The sequence below is a fragment of the Erinaceus europaeus genome, chromosome 20 (genome assembly GCF_950295315.1).
Source record: "Erinaceus europaeus chromosome 20, mEriEur2.1, whole genome shotgun sequence".
Taxonomy (NCBI): domain Eukaryota; kingdom Metazoa; phylum Chordata; class Mammalia; order Eulipotyphla; family Erinaceidae; genus Erinaceus; species Erinaceus europaeus.
The window spans coordinates 33,471,654-33,489,244 of NC_080181.1; the positions used below are offsets into that span (position 1 = coordinate 33,471,654).

At 48.4% G+C, this 17,591-nt stretch overlaps 1 protein-coding gene across 4 annotated transcripts in view; it reads right to left on the bottom strand.

Moving 5' to 3' along the window:
• The window catches only part of IGSF9B (immunoglobulin superfamily member 9B), a 61,112-nt gene continuing 43,521 nt past the window's right edge, over positions 1 to 17,591 (bottom strand). For 2 of the 4 annotated variants that reach the window (XM_007537342.3, XM_060180195.1), the window contains exons 19-20: positions 11,134 to 11,255; positions 1 to 6,686 (exon numbers count right to left, since the gene is read on the bottom strand). In XM_007537342.3, the coding sequence (XP_007537404.2) occupies positions 6,478 to 6,686; positions 11,134 to 11,255 (331 nt within the window). In that variant the 3' untranslated portion in view covers positions 1 to 6,477. Of the gene's footprint in view, positions 6,687 to 11,133; positions 11,256 to 17,334; positions 17,381 to 17,591 lie in introns of those variants that run through there. The other 2 variants (XM_060180197.1, XM_060180196.1) reach the window with 1 other exon arrangement.

A 17,591-nucleotide genomic window follows, 5' to 3' on the forward strand; every position in this document is an offset into this window, starting at 1 on the left:
TCTCCTTAAAATAGAGCAAATTATATATATTTATATATTCTATATACAATCTCCATTAAAAAAGACACTAAGCATGGTATAGTACTAATTGCACCCTCTTACCAAAACAGAAGTTGCCTAGCAAAGGAGTCAACCAAAGAAGGTCTCCTACTGATGTTACTCAGGCAGATCAGTGTGTCCCTACAAATCACATACACACACATACACACACCCCACAATATACACAAACAGCCAAACACCACAAACAGATCACACATCATGTTAGTACCCAACACACACACACACACACACACACACACACACACACACACACTTGCATTTCCTATATTCAGGAAAGGAACACAGAGTAGACAGCTGCCTCAGGATGAGAGAAGACTGGTCACAGCAGAAGGACAGGTGAGATGATCCCATGTCTCTGACCTGACCAGGACACTGTCTACTCAGGACAGACCTCTCCTTGTTCAGAGTAGGCAATAGAAATATCTGTTTGGTAGAGATATCAACAACATTCCTTTCAAGGATTTTGCATGATGGGCCAGTCAATTCCTCTCCACTACAAATAAGGCATCCTAGATTCCCTATGCCACAAGGAAGCACAGAGCCTTAAGTTCTTACCACCAATATGAAGAGAGCACTGGCCTCTGCCCTTTCCATCGTTTCAATGAACACCCTGCACGTTGCCTCAAAGCATGCTTGCAGTATTCCTACGGCTGAAAATGCAAATTCTCCCCACCGTCTCACCCAACCTTTCTCCCTTCCTCACCCAACCACCTCCCTATCTTAAACCACACACAAGTTCAAGATCCCTGGAACCATAAAGAAGTGGGATAAGAGGGAAAAGGAACCAGACTGGTGGGCATATGTATGGCAGGGGGGAGAGTTTGCCTTAGTTCCTAAAAAAATCAATTCAAGAAGACAGCTTCAGGGAGAGCTGGGGTTGGTAGAGCACATTTCTTTAAGATCCAAAAGCTAACAGGCCCAACAGCCACCCATGAGCCCACCCAGTGGGATGAGAAAGGCAACTGGCAAAGGGACCAGCCAAAGGACAGAAGACAGGAACTGAGGATTCATGCCACTTCTGATCTCCAGTCTAGCTATCCCATCCAGTGGTCCATAGCTCAGTAATTCATCAGGCCTCTTGAGAAAGTTGAACTCCTACTACATACAAATCTATCAAAAAGTATATCCAATGCTTTTGAGTATGAGTTGCCACATGAGCAAAGCATTTAGCAATTAAGATGCTTCACTCTCTTTCCTATAAGGGGTGATTCCTCCCACCCCCATCAACATTTTCTCTCAGGCATGATTTTTTTTATCCTACACAAAAACCATTGGGGCTGGGGGGGAGGTGTCTTTGGATCAGACTCAGTGTTTTAGGCATTAGCTTGGAATGAGGTCATGAAAACACTCTATCCTTCCAGCAGTCCAACATAGAAAATATCCAGTGGGGGATATTCTATTTGCTCGCAAAAGATTTACTTGAAAGTATAGACAAAGGGTCCAGAAAGTGAGCACTGAACCACTAAGGATTCACTGTGGATTAGGGGACAAATGGCACCCCTAAGCAAACAGCAAGTTGCTGAGAGCACTAATGACAAGTCTGGGCTTTGATCCTGGGTTTAGTGACTTCTTCTAAAGAAGAGATTTTTGATATGGTTTCTTGATCTGAAGAGGCGGCAATGAAGACATCAAAGAGGATAGAGGAATGACTGCTTTCTGATGTCAGGGTGAAATTCTTTCAGCCTCTTCTGCCCAGCCAGACTGGAGGCTTTAACGGTCAACAGAACAGAGAGGACAAAATCTCTAGGTAGAAAGCCACTGTGGAGCTTCACAGCCTAAAGGAACCCTGTATACCCCAGGAAGAAAGGGTAAGAAGTACAAAATCCAAAGCCCAGTCCCCTTTCCCCATCACCAGCTGCAGCATCTTGAGATAATGAAGAGATAATGGAAGAGAAAGGCAAGGCCAGCCGCCATGATTAACACTCGGGTGAAGTACATGAGGACGAATCTTCCTTCTCCACTGGTGAAAGGAGGGAGCTTTCAGGACAAGTCTCCTAGCTTTGGGTCTGAGGCCTCCCTGCCTCAAAAAAAAAAAAAAAAAAAAAAAAAGCAAAGTTGAACTACCTCATAAACAGTATGTCTTTATTTGATTTGGGTACTTTGTGTAGTTGGCTGATTCTAGAAGAAGCTAGGTCAAAGAAAGCTTCAAGACCTCTTAAAAGATACAGTCTGGACCTGTGCCAAGACTCTTCCCTTCAACACCCCAGTTTCCCTGTTTTTTCTCTGTGATGATATCACCTTCCCAGGCTTGCCCCAACTCCAGGATAATCACACCTTTCTTCTTGAGATGATCTGCGACTTGTATATAATGCACCCCAAAGAGGAAGGTAAGGCTGATGTCCCCCCTGGCTTGGGTCTTACTGTCACATGCCAGGATCTTTGCCTTCTGCTCCAGACTCAGCTGGCTTTTCAGTGCTGCTTCTGGCCTTGGAGACACCTGGAAAAAGGACTCGGCAGGCTTTCTAGGCTCCGCTGCTAACCCAGCCCCCTTTCTGAAACACCCATCAATCACTTTTCTTAGTTTAAATCTGGACCATCACAAACCTTCTGGGAACCTCTGCCCAGAGTGTGGGGCTGGGAGCCTTCCTTCTGAGAGAGAAGCTAGATAGAAAGGCAGAGTTGGGCCCAGAGGACCAGTGAGACCCACGGTGGGGCAGCGACCAGGATATACTCAGAGAAGAAACTCCTTCATTCCTCCTACTGCTCCCCAACGGTGTCCGCAAAGCCCCCAGTGCTTCTGTACATGCAAGCAAAGCAAGCTTGAGACTAAAGATTAGCTTTTCTAATGTTTTTCTACATAGTAATAAAATGGGATTTATGTACAATTCTCCCCCACCCCAACCCCCTAAAAGGCTCTTGCTGATAAGATTAGAACAGCTCCAGCCACATATACCTCAGTCCTGGGTGCTAATCCTGGGGAGTGGTGTCACCTGATGCTCTGTGAAGTCTGTTTCTTCCCTGACTCAACTGTTGTCACCTTTTATGGGAGGGGGAGGGAAGAAACAAACAAACCAACAAGACACTTGTCCAGAAATCTACCTCTGAACACTCACCAGTTTCCTCTGCATGGGAAGAGTGCAACCTCAAGAAGTTTAGAGCCTGAATGAAAAGTCAAGCCAGAGAACAGTGAAAATTTTTACCCCTATGAGAGACCCCTCTTCCAGAGCATAAACATGACACACAGGGCTCTCTTCAAAGGGGGCACAGACAGACTTGACACCTCTGGAAATAGGCAGAATGTAAGACTTGCCTTCTTATTGCTCAATGCCCCCCCCCAAACAAGAAAGTCTTGGACCCACACCCCCAACCAGGTGCATTCAGTTACTGGCATCTTCAAGAACCATTTTGCCTTCTTTTTGTCATCTAACTCTGGGACAGCTTTCCAGTTAACATGCAGAATGGAGGGGCAGTCAAAAGTTTGAGATACTCCCTCATCACTCGCTGAATAATTTTCACACAAGAAACTTCTACTGCAAAGATGACCAGACCAGGAGACGGAATGTTAGTTAGGAAGAGACAAATCTTCTCAGGCCGAGGAGGCAGAACTGCCCTCACTATATGGTTCAAGGGCAGAGCACTAAGGGTGTGTGCTCCCTTGAAATGGCTGCACCCCCATCAGCACACATTCATACCAACACCCTCCCCCAGGGCACAGAGCCAGCTCTGACACACGTGCCCAAGACGGTTTTACCCTCTGCCATGTGAAGGCAGGGGACCATTTTCTGCCACTGGCCACAGAAAGCCTTAAAGGAAGGACTGGACTAGCTCTTGGGGAGCAGGGAGGCCTCAGGCCTCCACAGACACAGTCATAAGAAGGAAGCCCTCTACAGAGGAGATGGGACAACTGAGAGCCAGGATGGCCCATGTCCCTTTTCCCCAGGCTTGGAGCTGCTTCAATATGGCTGCCAGCTGGAAGCACTGCTGCCACCATTTGGTCTGAAGTGCTGAGGTAAGGGGCATGGCCAGTGGAAAGACCAGTCAGCACCTGTGTGAGCACTGAAGACAGATCACTGCTGGCCTAGAGGACACTGAAGCCCTGAGTGGCCCTCGGGCCCCCGTGACGGCTCAGGGAAACAGTTTTATACCACGTCTACCTTCCCTGTGGGACCTCTGGGCCTAAACACCCAGCACAGGCCTCAGTGGATGAGGCCTGCAGCCTGACGTTACACATTCACATCCCAGCCACACTCTGGTGGAGAAGCAACGTGTGTGAGTCACAGAAAGGCAGAGGCTCCCAGGACACCCCACTGCCAGCCCCACATACCACAAGAGAGGTTTGCAGAAAGTCACTTACGGGGCACAGTGGCAGAGGTAGTGCTGCCTCAGGCAAGAGGACAGAGGGAACACACTTCCTCTCATCTGTCTGGCGAAGATCCTGCCTGCATGGTGGTAAAGTGGGTTTGGATGCCCAGGGAAGTATGTTCACCAGAAAGTCCAGATCCACTTCCAGGAGGCAAGGTGCCATGCCCAGGGGTGTGGGGAGGGGGGCATCCACAAGATGAGAAGCAGGACTCTGCCTTGCCCACTCTTCTGTCTGGACCTGTCATGTTCAGGAAGTAAGCGTGGTCATGGGAATGGTGTGGCAGATGCCCGAGAGTGGAGTTGGTCCCCACTCGCTAGGCGAGAGAAAGGAAGCACCGAGGCCCGTGTGGCAGAGAAGACGGAAGCTCCCAAGGAATGGCCAACTCCTGGCTCCCAGGGATGCATTTTGCCGAGGTCATTAGGCTGAGCTATTGGCAACTGCAATGAGGCTGCTGGAAGCCTCCAGAGCTTTGACTTGGCTAATGTCCAAGCACGTGGTAGTGGAGAGATGGAGGCTCCTGCACCCACCCACTAAGACAGCAGCACCAAGAAGGAAATACTTCAAGGAATCCAATAGCCACCTTCAGTGTAGGAGCAAGAAGGCAGGCTCCTGGACAGGAAGAGCTGGGAGATAGCAGCCACAAGCTCTGTCCACCTCTGGCCTCCTGCCCCACCCTTGGCCAGCACCATTATCTTATTGGAAGCAAGAGTGGCTGTAAGTTGACCTCACAGAAGTTTCTGGGTGCTAACAGTTGGAAGGAGGACAAGATTTTGGCAGAAAAATGATCAGAGCTTAGACGCCTACCTGCCACTCACCACTCCAAACCAGTTCCATAATCAACAGAACTGGACAAAGACTGGGGTGGGGTGGGGCAGAGCACCCCAGAAATCAGAAGCACCCTGGCTTCATTTACCCCTATCACATTGGAGCTCGGGTCCCCAGGGTGGAGGAGGACCCTGGGCAAAGAGGAGTCAGCAGGCAGGCTCCCCACAAGTGGCAATTAATCAATCTGAGGAATTAGCTCCTACAAAAGGAAAGGAGGGATCCAATCAACGACTTTGGAACAGCGCTCCAGAGGGTGCCAAGTCAGAGGCAGATATAAATAGAGCCAAGCAGCTCAGTGCTCAGCACAGATGGTTCCAGAATGGGAGGGCCTTTGGCCCAGGGTTGCTGGCCCCAGGCTGGACCAGAAGGGGCTGAGGAGGAGCTCAGCCTTGTGCATGGGGCAGAATGGGGGGCTGCCTCCCAGCCCTGCCACTAAGCAGCTTCTACTTCTGAAGCCTGAGCCAAGTGCTAGCAGAAGGAAAAATGCCCAGCTGGCCCTCTGCCTGGGTACCATTTGATCCCCCAGGAACTGAGAAGTAAAGGCATGGGTTTAGCTCTATGGTAGCTCACCACTGAACCCCCCAAAGCAGGCAGCTGGTAATCACAGCGAACCCCATTTCTGCTCTGCAAGGAAGAAAGCATGGAGACAAAGGGTGAATTCAGCTGAGAAGGCAAGAATCTGCTTCAGGATGAACAAAACCCAAAACAAACAGGCTCCTGGGTATCAGCCCCACAGCTGTCCTCTCCCTCCTCTTCACTGGTTACAGAAATCAATTGCACTTTGCTTCAATGTACATATATACTACACAGAGAGAGAGAGAAACCCACAAACTACATACATATACATTTGTATCTATAGCTATCTCTATATATGTATGTAGTCTGGAAGACAGGGTGGAAGGTTAACCCTCTTCCAAGATTTGAAAAACAAACTGAAGCAGAGAGCAGTAAAAGCCATTGCTTTCCTTGTCTGCATGGCCAGGGGCATTTTAAGCAGTGAGGAAAATCAATCTAGCTCAGGGGAGAGAGGCAGGGAGGAAGAAGAGCTCTCCTGTGCCCCATTCACTTCCAGATATTTCCCCACAGCCAAGCATCTGCCCCCAGCCCTCTGGCCAAGGAACAAAACCAGTGGGTCAAGACTTGAAGTAGACTCCATGCTGGTGGGGAAGGGAACAACAGAGCAAAGATCTGAGATCTATGGCCCATACACACCTTTTGTCCTGTGCCCCTCACTGTCTCCCCACCCCAGCCCAGCATGTTGGCACTAGGGAACACTTAGTTGTGTGGTGTCACAGCAGAGTGGCGTGGCCGGGGTCATCCTGGTCCATACTGTTGAGAATTGCCGTCTGGTCTTCTGGAAGTTGTCGGTGGTATAGGTCTGAGAGCCGGGCAAAGGGGTCGGGCCGAGAATGTCTCTTCTTCTTTCGGAGGCAGATGGCTTCGTCGGGCCATAGAACCTCAGAGTTTGGAAGCTGCTGAGCCTGGGAGGCAGAACCGTCTGGGGGGGGGGGGGAGGACGAGGGAAGAGGTGTGCAGAAAAAGGAAAAAGGTGAGATGGCAGGATGCAGCCTCACACACTCATCTTCTCCATCTGCCCAGACCATAGACTCCAAGTTTCTGGGGGAATCAGAGCAGACTGCAGCAGAGAAATCCCCTCCTTTGCCCCAGAGGCAACCAGCAACTCAACTCTGCTTTCCTAGTCTTACTGAGAGTCTAGAGAGTATAATGGACATGATTTTTTTCCCCTATAGTTTCACAGACCTACACTTTTTCTCATCTATCAATGTTTCTTCCTTATGTTTTATTTAATAGTTAATGCATGTATCTATTACCTATGATTTTCTTATTAAAAATATCTATCTCAGAGGGTGGGGGAGGTGGTGTACTAAGTTGAATGTACATGTTACCATGCACAAGGACTCAAGGTTCAAGCCCATAGTCCCCACCTGCAGAGGGGAATCTTCACGAGCAGTGAAGCAGTGCTGTGGATGTCTCTCTCTCTCTCTCCTCTCTAAATTTCTCTCTGTTCTTATCAAAACAGAAAGAGAAAAACAAGAAAAAAAGGACACCACAAGTGATGGATTCATCATGGAGACACTAAACTCCAGCCATAACCCTGGTGGGAAAAAAAAAATCAATTTCTAGGGGCCAGGTGGTGGCACACTCAGTTGAACTTCCATGTTACTATGCACAATGACCCAGATTCAAGCCCCTAGTCCCCTCCTGCAGGAGAGAAGTGCTTTATGAGCCATGAAGCAGAGCTGCAGGTGTCTCTTTGTCTCTCTCCCTCTCTATTTCCTTCTCCACCTCAGTTTCTATATCTAGTCAATAAATAAATAAATGTTAGATATATATTTATACATTTTAGTATATATTCAAAATAAAATACTGTTTCTGGTAGTGAACATCATTCTAAGTAGTAGGCCTCAGGGCTTCTAAAAACAAATTATGGGGGCCAGGCGATGGCGCACCTGGTTAAGTGCACACACTGCAGTGCACAAGGACCCAGGTTCAAGCCCCTGGTCCCCATCTGCAGGGGAAAGGCTTCATGAGTGTGAAGCAGGCTGCAGATGTCTCTCTGTCTCTCTCCCTCTCTATCTCCCCCTCCCCTCTCAAACTGTCTGTCTCTATCCAATAATAAATTAATTAAAAATATTTAAAAAAGAAAAAAAAAAACAAATTACAAGTCAATGTGATTTTTTTTTTTTCATCTTCCCTCAACCAATAACGGACTTTCACCATAACTTTAATTAAGAAAAAATCGCCACTCCTGCTGGGGTCATTTCTCTATTTCCTGGACCTTCTGGATGGGGGGTAGGAGGTAGATACAGTAAAAAAGCTCTTGCTTTCCCCTCCTCTACCTCCACTCCTTGGGGAATGCAGTGGGAAAACCCTTGCTCTCTAGATTGCTTTAGAGTGGGAATGGGAGAGAAGAGACACACTGCAAAGACTGAAACGAGCACAGAACTAAAATGTTCAGATAGTGGAAATGCCACAGAGATCAACATCACAGGGTCAATGTGAAAGCAAATAATGATGCCTCTGCTTCTACTTGCTAAAGAAGCAACCCTTGAGTTGAGCTTTCCAAAGATCTGAAGAGAAAAGCCTTCCCAACAGAAGGGGAAACCAGTCCAGGAAGCCCAAACTTCAGAGTAAAAGAACCAGGCTCCAGGGTCAGAAAGGAGGTAGGAAAGCCGAAAGAGAGGTACAGAGGGCAGTGAGGCTGGAAAAGCAGACCACAGAGTTGATGGTAAAGAGCTCACAATCTGTTCTGTCTGCAGTCAAAAGCCTCTGGGCAGGTTTAACAGAAAGTGTGTGACCACAGGTGTGCACAGGTGCATGCAGACACCATGATGGAAAGAGAGAGGAAGCTGTTACATTTTTGAAAGATCACTCTGATTATGCATAGGAGGATGCATAGGAGTCAGTACAAGGAGCAAGAATGGAGACGGGAAGACTAGGTAGAGAGTTATTATAATAGGCAGGGCAGGAGATGAGAATGGCTCCAAATTTAGTTTTAGCAGCTGAGACAGAAAATAGTGGCAGTGGGGGCAGGGGGGAGAGGATCTAGGATGTATTTGGGAAGTTAGGTCAGCAGACCCCACCAAATGTATTAGATGAAAGATGGGTGAGAAAGACATGAACCAACATTGAAGAAGCCACAGCAATTGGACTGGTCACAGTGCTATTTGTGAAACTGGGAAGAAAGGAATTGAAGAGAAACAGATTTGGAGAGGATAATCAATAGCTCTATTTTGGACATTTGAAAGGCTCATGACACATCCAAGTGCATGTTCAGCAGGCAAGTGGAAATATGAGACTTAAGCTCACAGAAAAGATCTGAGCTAAAAACAGACTTTTGAGAGCAACTAACACTTAACAGAAACCAGGTCCACTGTAAACAAAACAATAGAGAATATTGGCATCCAGATGATGGAACTTTCTTTGCAAAAAAAAAAAACATATATAATATATATATATATCTATATATCTATATATCTATATATATATATATATTAAGAAAGATTGATAGATCGGCAGACAAGCGGAAAGATACAGAGCTGCGTCTTACACTGAATGGGCTTAAAAATCCCTCTCTGGGGCAGGCTGGGAGTATGGATCGACCAGTCAACGCCCATGTTCATCACGGAAGGAATTACAGAAGCCAGACCTTCCACCTTCTGCATCCCACAGTGACCTTGGATCCAAACTTCCAGAGGGTTAAAGAATAGGAAAGCTATCAGGGGAGGGGATAGGATATGGAGAGCTGGTGGTGGGAATTGTGTGGAGTTGTACCCCTCTTATCCTATGGTTTTGTCAATGTCTCCTTTTTATAAATAATAATAAAAAAATCTCTCTCTGGGTTGCAAGTCTTTCTCCTCCCCTAAAGAAAAAGTCACACACCCCCCCTTTTTTCTTCTGTCTCAGTATCCCCATCTAGAAGTGAATATGAAACAGTAGCACCCAAATGACTAAGTGAGAGAAAATCACTAACTCTCTTTCAAAGATCCAAGAGAGACTGTGTATAACACTTCTCCATAGTTCTGTCTCTGAAAATAATTCTACAGAAGTTTGGAACGATTCACAAGGAAAGTGTTAAGCAGGCTTCTGTGACAGCCTGTCACAACATTATAAAATCACTTGTAAAACAAACAAACAAATAAAAAACCCCTAAAATACATATGATAAATACCAAGGGTTTTTTCTAGTATGAAAAGGGGCTCCATCCTTTTTGTACTTTGTTGGGAGGTAGGTACCTATCCCTGCTGGAGTAACAGTAGACACTGTTTCAGAGAGGTGGCTTTTCCATGAGATAAGGAAAAGCCATTGTCTCATTGAATTAAGTTTGGTCAACCTGCAGATGCTGAGCTCATGTCATGAAATCCCCAAAGCACTCCTCTGATTATCATGTCCAGTCAGAAGGCCTAAAAGGCCCAAAATAAATTAGCAGAAAGATATAAATAGAAAAACACATTATTTTGTTAAAAAAAAAATTACAGGGGGCACCTGGTACACCTGGTTGAGTACACAGGTTATCATGTACAAGGATCTAGTTCCCCCTATTCCCCACCTATGGGGGGGCTACTTCATGAGAAGTGAAGCAGGTCTACAAGTGTTTATCTCTCTCCCTCCCTCCCTCTCTCTCTCTCTCTCTCTCTCTCTCTCTCATGAATTCCTCTCTGTCTTATCAAATAAAATAGAAAGAAAGAGAAAAAATGGCCACCAGAAGTGGAGTATTTGTCATGCAGGCAATAAGCCCCAGTGATAAACCTGGTGTCAATTTAAAAAACAAAATTCCAGGGAAGTCAGGTGGTAGTGCAGCAGGTTAAGCGCATGTGGCACAAAGCACAAGGATGGGAGTAAGGATCCCAGTTTGAGCCCCCGGCTCCCCACCTGCAGGGAAGTCACTTCATAGGCAGTGAAGCAGGTCTGCAGGTCTGTCTTTCTCTCCCCCTCTCTGTCTTCCCCTCCTCTCTCCATTTCTCTCTGTCCTATCTAACAATGATGACATCAATAACAACAATAACTACTACAACAATAAAAAACAAGGGCAACAAAAGTGAAAATAAATAAGTTTAAAAAAGAATATTAAAAAAAAAATCCAAAACCCTATGCTCTTTTGTGAAGGCGCATGTGCAAGAAAGATAGTGAAAGCATACATACCACTGACTGGGACCATTCCCAAGTAGGAGGAAACAGAACTGGAAAGGGACCTTAGCTCTTTAAACCTCATCTTCCTTGCTTATTTTTTTGTTTTGTTTTGTTTACATGAAACTCATTGTATTCGTACATTACTGGCAAAGTAGTGTTGAAAAGACACACAGGATAAGATGAACTGGTGAAATCAACTCCACAGAAATCCCAGGGCTGGGTCCTGGGTCAAATCCCTTAATAACTGGCAGGGCAAGGTGGAAAGAGGAGAGCAGGGCTTTCCTGTCATTTACCGGATCGTTTCTTTGACTTCGAAGAGCCCTTGGATGACTTTTTGGGCTTCTTTATCCGTTGGTATTTCAGAGCCTCCAGTCTCTCAGGTGCAGCAGCGTTCCCGGGTGCAGGTGGATGTGTTCTGGAAGGGACAATTAGAAAGGTGCAAGTCAGCTCCCAAAGAGGGAGCCTTGGAAGAGGGGCTGGAAGAAAGCCAACTAGTGGTCCCAGAGGAGCCCAGAGGACAGTTCTACGGAGTTCAGTTCTCCCTGCCGACTCCTTGACATCTGCCGCCCTATGGCTCCTGAAAGGGAGAAAACTCAGTAGGAAGCTCCAGCTGCCGGAGGCCTAGCTCAAGTGGGAATCACACTGGAGGACAGTCAGAAAACCTAGAAAAGGGAGAAAGCATCTTTAATGGCCAAGCCCCAATTCCCCTGCATCTCCCACTGCAAGGAGTTTAAGGGTCAAAGGAAGAGGGAGAAGCTTCAATGTCAGAAGCTGTTAGAAACCATCCTGCTCATGACCTTTAAGTGAAAAAAGCAGATTAAAGCAGGAGGCAGTCAACTCCCGCCTCAGTTAACTGGCCTCCACAAAGAGAAGGCTGGAGGCAACATGAGAAACCCAACGTCCAATGAGCTGAGGAAGACACTGCCCCAGCATCCCTCCCTCTGCCAGCAGAAATCAGGTGAGGCCCAGCAGCAGACAGCAAGTGTTTTTCATCTGCCAGTGTTTTAGGAGGGCTGCCTCCCAGGTCCTTGGCAAGCTGGGCTCAGGCAGGTAAGAGAACAGGAGATGGGGGAAGTCATGGTGGTTAGAATGGCCACACAAGGTAGGCTTACGAAGCCCCAGCCATAACAGCAAATGCCAAGGCAGTCTCCATGTTTCTTTCTTTCTTTTTTTTTTATTGATTTAATAATGCTGACAAGATTATACAATAAGAGGGGTACAGTTCCATACAATTCCCACCACCAGAGTTCCCTATTCCATCCTCTCCACTGGGAGCTTTCCTATTCTTTATCCCTCTGGGAGTATGGACCCAAGATCATTATGGAGTGCAGAAGGTGAGAAACTGGGAGTAAGGGGTGTGATGAGGATTCCTTCCATCTCAGCTGTGGAACAGATGCTATCATTCACCATTCTAAGGACACGGGCAACCATTCAGCTAAAGCCGCGCTACTCAGGTGACAGAGGGGGCCAAGGACACCTGTGACAGTCATGCATAACAGAGTGAATTTATGGCCAGTTGTCAAAAAAAGAAAATTGAGCAGATTTGTTTTTGAGGCCATTTCTTCTCAAAGGAAGCCAACCTACGGCACCTGGGGAATAAAGGGAGGAAGAGAGAGATCTTTCTTTCATTCTTTCTCACTAAGGCTGGCATGGGCAGGATCTCTTCCTCCTTCCTCCCCAAGCCATTTCCTCCATCTCTATTGCAACTGGTTTGGGGTAAATACTGATAAAAAGGAGTAAGAAAGCCAACCCTGTGAGGAAAAAGAAGTCCCTAATGGTAAGTAGTATGATTATTAAAAAAAAAAAAGAGAGAGAGAGAGGAGTATAAAGCCTACAGCCACATCTTCCCAACATCGATTATCTCTACAGAGACAAGGAAAAAGAAAACTTAACATGCTGCTTAGAGACAAGCCTCCAGTTCCTGGGTTTTCCTGAATTAACTAACAATGAAGCGAGGTACCTTCATCTTCGCCGATGGATGCTCTCACCCCACAGCCTGTTAGCAAATAAAGTACCCAGAATCCCTCCAGAGTTCAGATCAGGGGCAGTGTCTTGCTTTCCCATAGCCCCCCAAGAGCATGGAGCCAAGAAGTGTCACCTACATGCGCAAGGGTCATCCAATTCACCATGAGAAGGCAGGTCATCCACCCCCTAAGTCCCTGTCCGGCAATTTCCCATTCCTTCCTCTTCCGCAGACTCTACAATCTACCCCCCAGAGACTCCTCACAGCAGCAGGGGAAAGGGGATTTGGAAGGCAAAGGAAAGAGATGGCTAGGGTAGGAGGGAACAAGACTTTCCAGTGCTGAGGCAATGTCCTCACCCCCTTCTTAGTCTTGATTTAGGCCTCTTCGTGCTGCCTACAAGGAAAACCGAAGCCATGACTCCACTGTCCATTTTATTTTTCTCTCAGTCCTCACCCAATTCCTCGGGAAGAGCCATACACTAGAGTGGCATAAGGCTGGGGACAGGTGACAAGCAACAGGACCCAGAAGACAGCACTTAAACAATAATACAAGGTCACCAGGAGATGTGAGGTTAACCAAGGTTAATTCAAGGTGTCCCTAAAGATTCCTAGGAACCTCCAAGCCCAGTGAAACTTGCCCAGATGACGGTTTTCTTTTTTTACACAAATCAGTATATTATTCTTATTACCATTTTATCATAAAGCATTCATACCACTTACCATGTGAGGCACTATTCACTATAATAACGTTCTGTAATCCTAAAAACAATCCCAAGAGATAAAATACTTCCTTGACTCCCTTTTTCAGGTGGAGAAACTGAAGGTACAGAGGTCATGTAGCTGGTGCAAGTACCCACTTATTACATGATGAAGCCAAGACTCTACAAAGCTAAAGCACTCTTCTGACGACTTCCTAATGGAAATGGGGATGGAAGTTACAGAGGAGAAAAGCACCACTTCCCTCTACACCCCCAGAGAAGCGCTCTTCTCTGGAAGGCACTGTGGCCACAGCCCCATTCTTCTTAGGCAGGGAAGGGCAGCTAGGGTTGGGAAACACTGGCTCCTGTGTGTCTTCAGGCAAAACCCTCCCAGAGAGTAAATGCTCTAGGAGGAGAAGCCAGCTTTTCCTGGCGGAACAGCCAAATTTTAGCTCTTCCAGGTTCCCTGCTGTCCACCCACCTGTGGTTAGTCTGAAGTCTGCGCTCAAACATAGACACATGACAAATGAAGGTTCCTGGAGGCACCAAGACACTGTCCCAACACAGGAGAGAAAAATAAATGTAAGTGTCTGGAAGGATGGGAGGGAGGGAGAGGAAGAGGCAAAATGAGTCTTTGTTGTGCAGAAATGACACATTCAATGTGTGCCTGCAGATGCTGCCTGCAAAGTGCAAAGCCCATGGCATCAAACTGCCCCATTTCCAAGAGGGCCAACCTTGGTCCCTTGCCAATGTCAAGGCCACCCCTACCCCCCAGGAAATCTGGGTAATGTAGTTTTGGGTGCTGATGTTGCTCAGACAGTGGGGAGACCAGACTAAACAATTCCATCCTACCTCTGAAAAAAAGCTGTCCAGGGAGCCTACATATGGCCCAAAGGTCACCCCATTAAAGCATCCCAGGAAGCTGTGGTTTTCAGTCTCAAGTCTTCTAAGACAGTCAGGAATCCAGGCAACTTGGAGTCTCCTCCCAGGAAGTCAGAGGTGAAGGCTCAAAGTCTAGCATTGGGTCTTCTACACATGCGCCCATGTGCCCTGGGCCAATGGTGTTACTCTATAGTTCAGCACTATCCCCAAATGACCTGGGATTTACTTTTTACTCTCTCTTTTCATAAATCCAGGCATTGCCTACATCTCAACTATTTAGCCCAAGAGGCTCGACCTTCTTAGTTCTCTGTCTGCCCAGAGATGCAGTGGCAGCCGGGGGTCCAAAACTGGCAAAGCATAGGGCAGGAAAAGCCCCGGGTGCCCTGGGAGCTGACCATCACGACACAATTGGCAGACTGTGCCAGCTTGTGTGCTGTGGCAATCTGCTGGTGCACAAGGAGAGGGCAGAGCAAAGACAAAGCCTTCCTCTTCATACAAAGTTAAAAGTCAAGAGTCTGGAGTACAGCTCCTGGCCAGCTTCAGACTCAGATACCACCTTTCTGAGGAGGGATCGAGACAGACACATACCAGGGCTCTATTCAGGAGAATCTTGTTTCCCATTGGGTGCTCCTGTCAAGGGCTCACTCAGTAAAAGGGAGTCCCCTCCACACCCCCAGACCCACCTGCATCATCCAGGTCCCTGGGTACTATCAACAGGAGAGGGAATTCGAGGGAGACATGAGGACAGACAGGGAGTCAAGAATGCTGGTCAACCTCCCAGCCACCCTGAGAGGGACAGGTCCACAAAACACAACTCTGCCTTGGGAGTTGGGAGTTGGGAAGAGGAATAACAGAGGGAGAAAGAAAGAGAAAAGAAGGAGAAGGATGAGAAGGAAGAGGAGGGGTGGGAGACAACTGTAGGAGTGGGGAGAAGGCACAGGAGAAAATGAAGGAGATAGGAACAGAGCGAGAACGAACGTGTAGACGAGACGGGTCACATCTCCAAGCCAGACCAAGTGGAGACACATGCAAAGGCGCAGCATGGAGACAGCGTCTGAAGAAGAGCCTGAGGCTCCCAATGGCCCAGCAGTGACCGTGCCCAGGGAGGCTCTCAGCAGGCAGGAGAGCAGCCGTGGCTCCTGCCGCCCAGCCCAGCATGGGGAAGGTCTAACTCTGAGGCTCGGGGAGGATTTCATTCTCCTAGGCTGGGGATGCTGGTCAGGCCGGGAGGAAAGAAGGCTCCCTCCTCACTGCCCTTGGTTTCTGGGTTTGCCACAGCAGTGAAGGGATGGCTCTGCAGCTCAGATCTGATGCGGGGGGGGGGGGGGGGGGTGGTGGTGTCAGGGTGGTGGGTGGGTACACTGGGGGTGCAGCGGTCAGCAGCCAGGGGAGAGGAATGGCAGTATGAAAGGGGAGTGGGGTTCAGGTACTTCTCAGGGGTGGGAACAACCAGGGTCCTATGGCCATCAGACTTTTAAGGATCACTAAGGGGTAATAGTTGAGGGGACAGGGTGAGGAGAGCAGGAAAGGAGGGTAGTTCACTTTAGAATGTCATCCCTAGCAGGCTACAGGATGCTCTAGAGCAGGTGAGCTCATAGTTCTACCCAGTTAAAATCGCCAAGCTTGGCAAACAGTTTGCATCACACACAATCCCAGGACATCATGGCTGCTGCCCCTCTGACAGATCTTCAGAGACAGCAGAGCTGGGCTCCTTAAGGAAAGCTTAAGGGTTTCAGTCCTGAATCAAGGTAAGAGCTCACTGAGAACATGGCCTGGAACATGAACTGCTAACTGACCATAGCATCTATGTCACCATGAGAGACAATGAGGTGCTCTGTCATATGTGCAATCCAGAGTTAAGCCCCGGCACTACATGGAGTGCTGTGCTCCAGTGCCATGGTGCCTATCTGTCTGTCTGACTCTATTCTGAATGAAAGGGTCAACCCAAAGTGGTGAAAGAACAACTATGTGAGGTCCCAGTGACACCAGAAAGAGTGAGAGAGAGAAGACAGACAGATAGAGATAGCCTGAGGGACCATGGAACTCTCTTGAAGAAAGTTGATGGCCCTGGAAAAGGCCCACTTTTCTAACCTCTGCCTGTGATAGTAGAGCAGACAGAGAGCAGAAGAAAGTGGGACTCCATGCCAGTGTCTCTGACCAGACCTGAAAAACCTGTCCTCTCCCCTGTGCACCTCCTAGAATGTTCCCTAGAAGTATGGTCCATGGAGAGGGGGTGGTGCCTGTGGGCACCATGAAAGCAACAGAAGTCTGAAGCTGAGGCTCATCTCTTGGTCTCATGACCACAAACCAACCTGCAGGGGACTAGAGTTAAGGAAGGCCCAGCTGCAGAGGGAAGGCACGGGGCCACACCCCAGCTCCGAATTCCTAAGGGGCTAGCACCCTCCCAAAGACAGCAGGGGACCAGCAGACTTCAGGGGAGATGTGTGTCTGAGATAGGGTCAGGGAGGAAGTGGGAGCAATCTTCTTGAGGCTCCAGGAGAAAACAGGATAAAAAGGGGGTATGGTGTTCCAGGATGCCTGTGTGTCCCCCAACAGGTGGCCCAAGGGCTCAGAGATGCCAAGGGAAACTCAGGCATCCTCAGTCCCCAGGGGGGCATGTGGGGTGTCCTGAACCTTGTGGGGGGCTAGGAGTTCGTATGGCAGCAGGCTGGCTGGTGGAAGAGGTGGTGTCTGAGTGAGCTGAAGGCAAGGAGGCTGGGAAGGTTGGGGGGAGGGGGCAGCTGGCCAGGGTGGGGATGAGAAGCTGCAGCTCGACATGGGGAAACCCAGAAGCCATGGGGCATCGAGGTGCAGAGGCGGCCGCCCCCCCACATGGGGGGGCAGTGCTGAGGGGACATGGTTTGGATTCCCCTGTCCAGGAAGCGATGGCCCTGCCAAAGCCCCGTCCGCCTGTCCACCCCCCGCCCTGCCCAGCCGCGGAGCTCCCTTACCTATTGAGCTGAGGAGAGGCTTGTCTCGACAACACTGCCCAGATAGCTGAGATCAATCAGAAACAAAGCAGTTATCAACACGGGTGTGGGCAGAGCACCCACGCACACCCAGAGGGGAGGAGGGGGGACCAGAGAACCGACAGGCGAGGCCAGAGAATGGGTGAAGAGGGTTGGGGGAGCAGAAAGGAGAGAGACAGAGAACCAGACGGCACAATGGGACGAAGCAGATGAGAGCTCGGCACAAGCACAGAAACAGG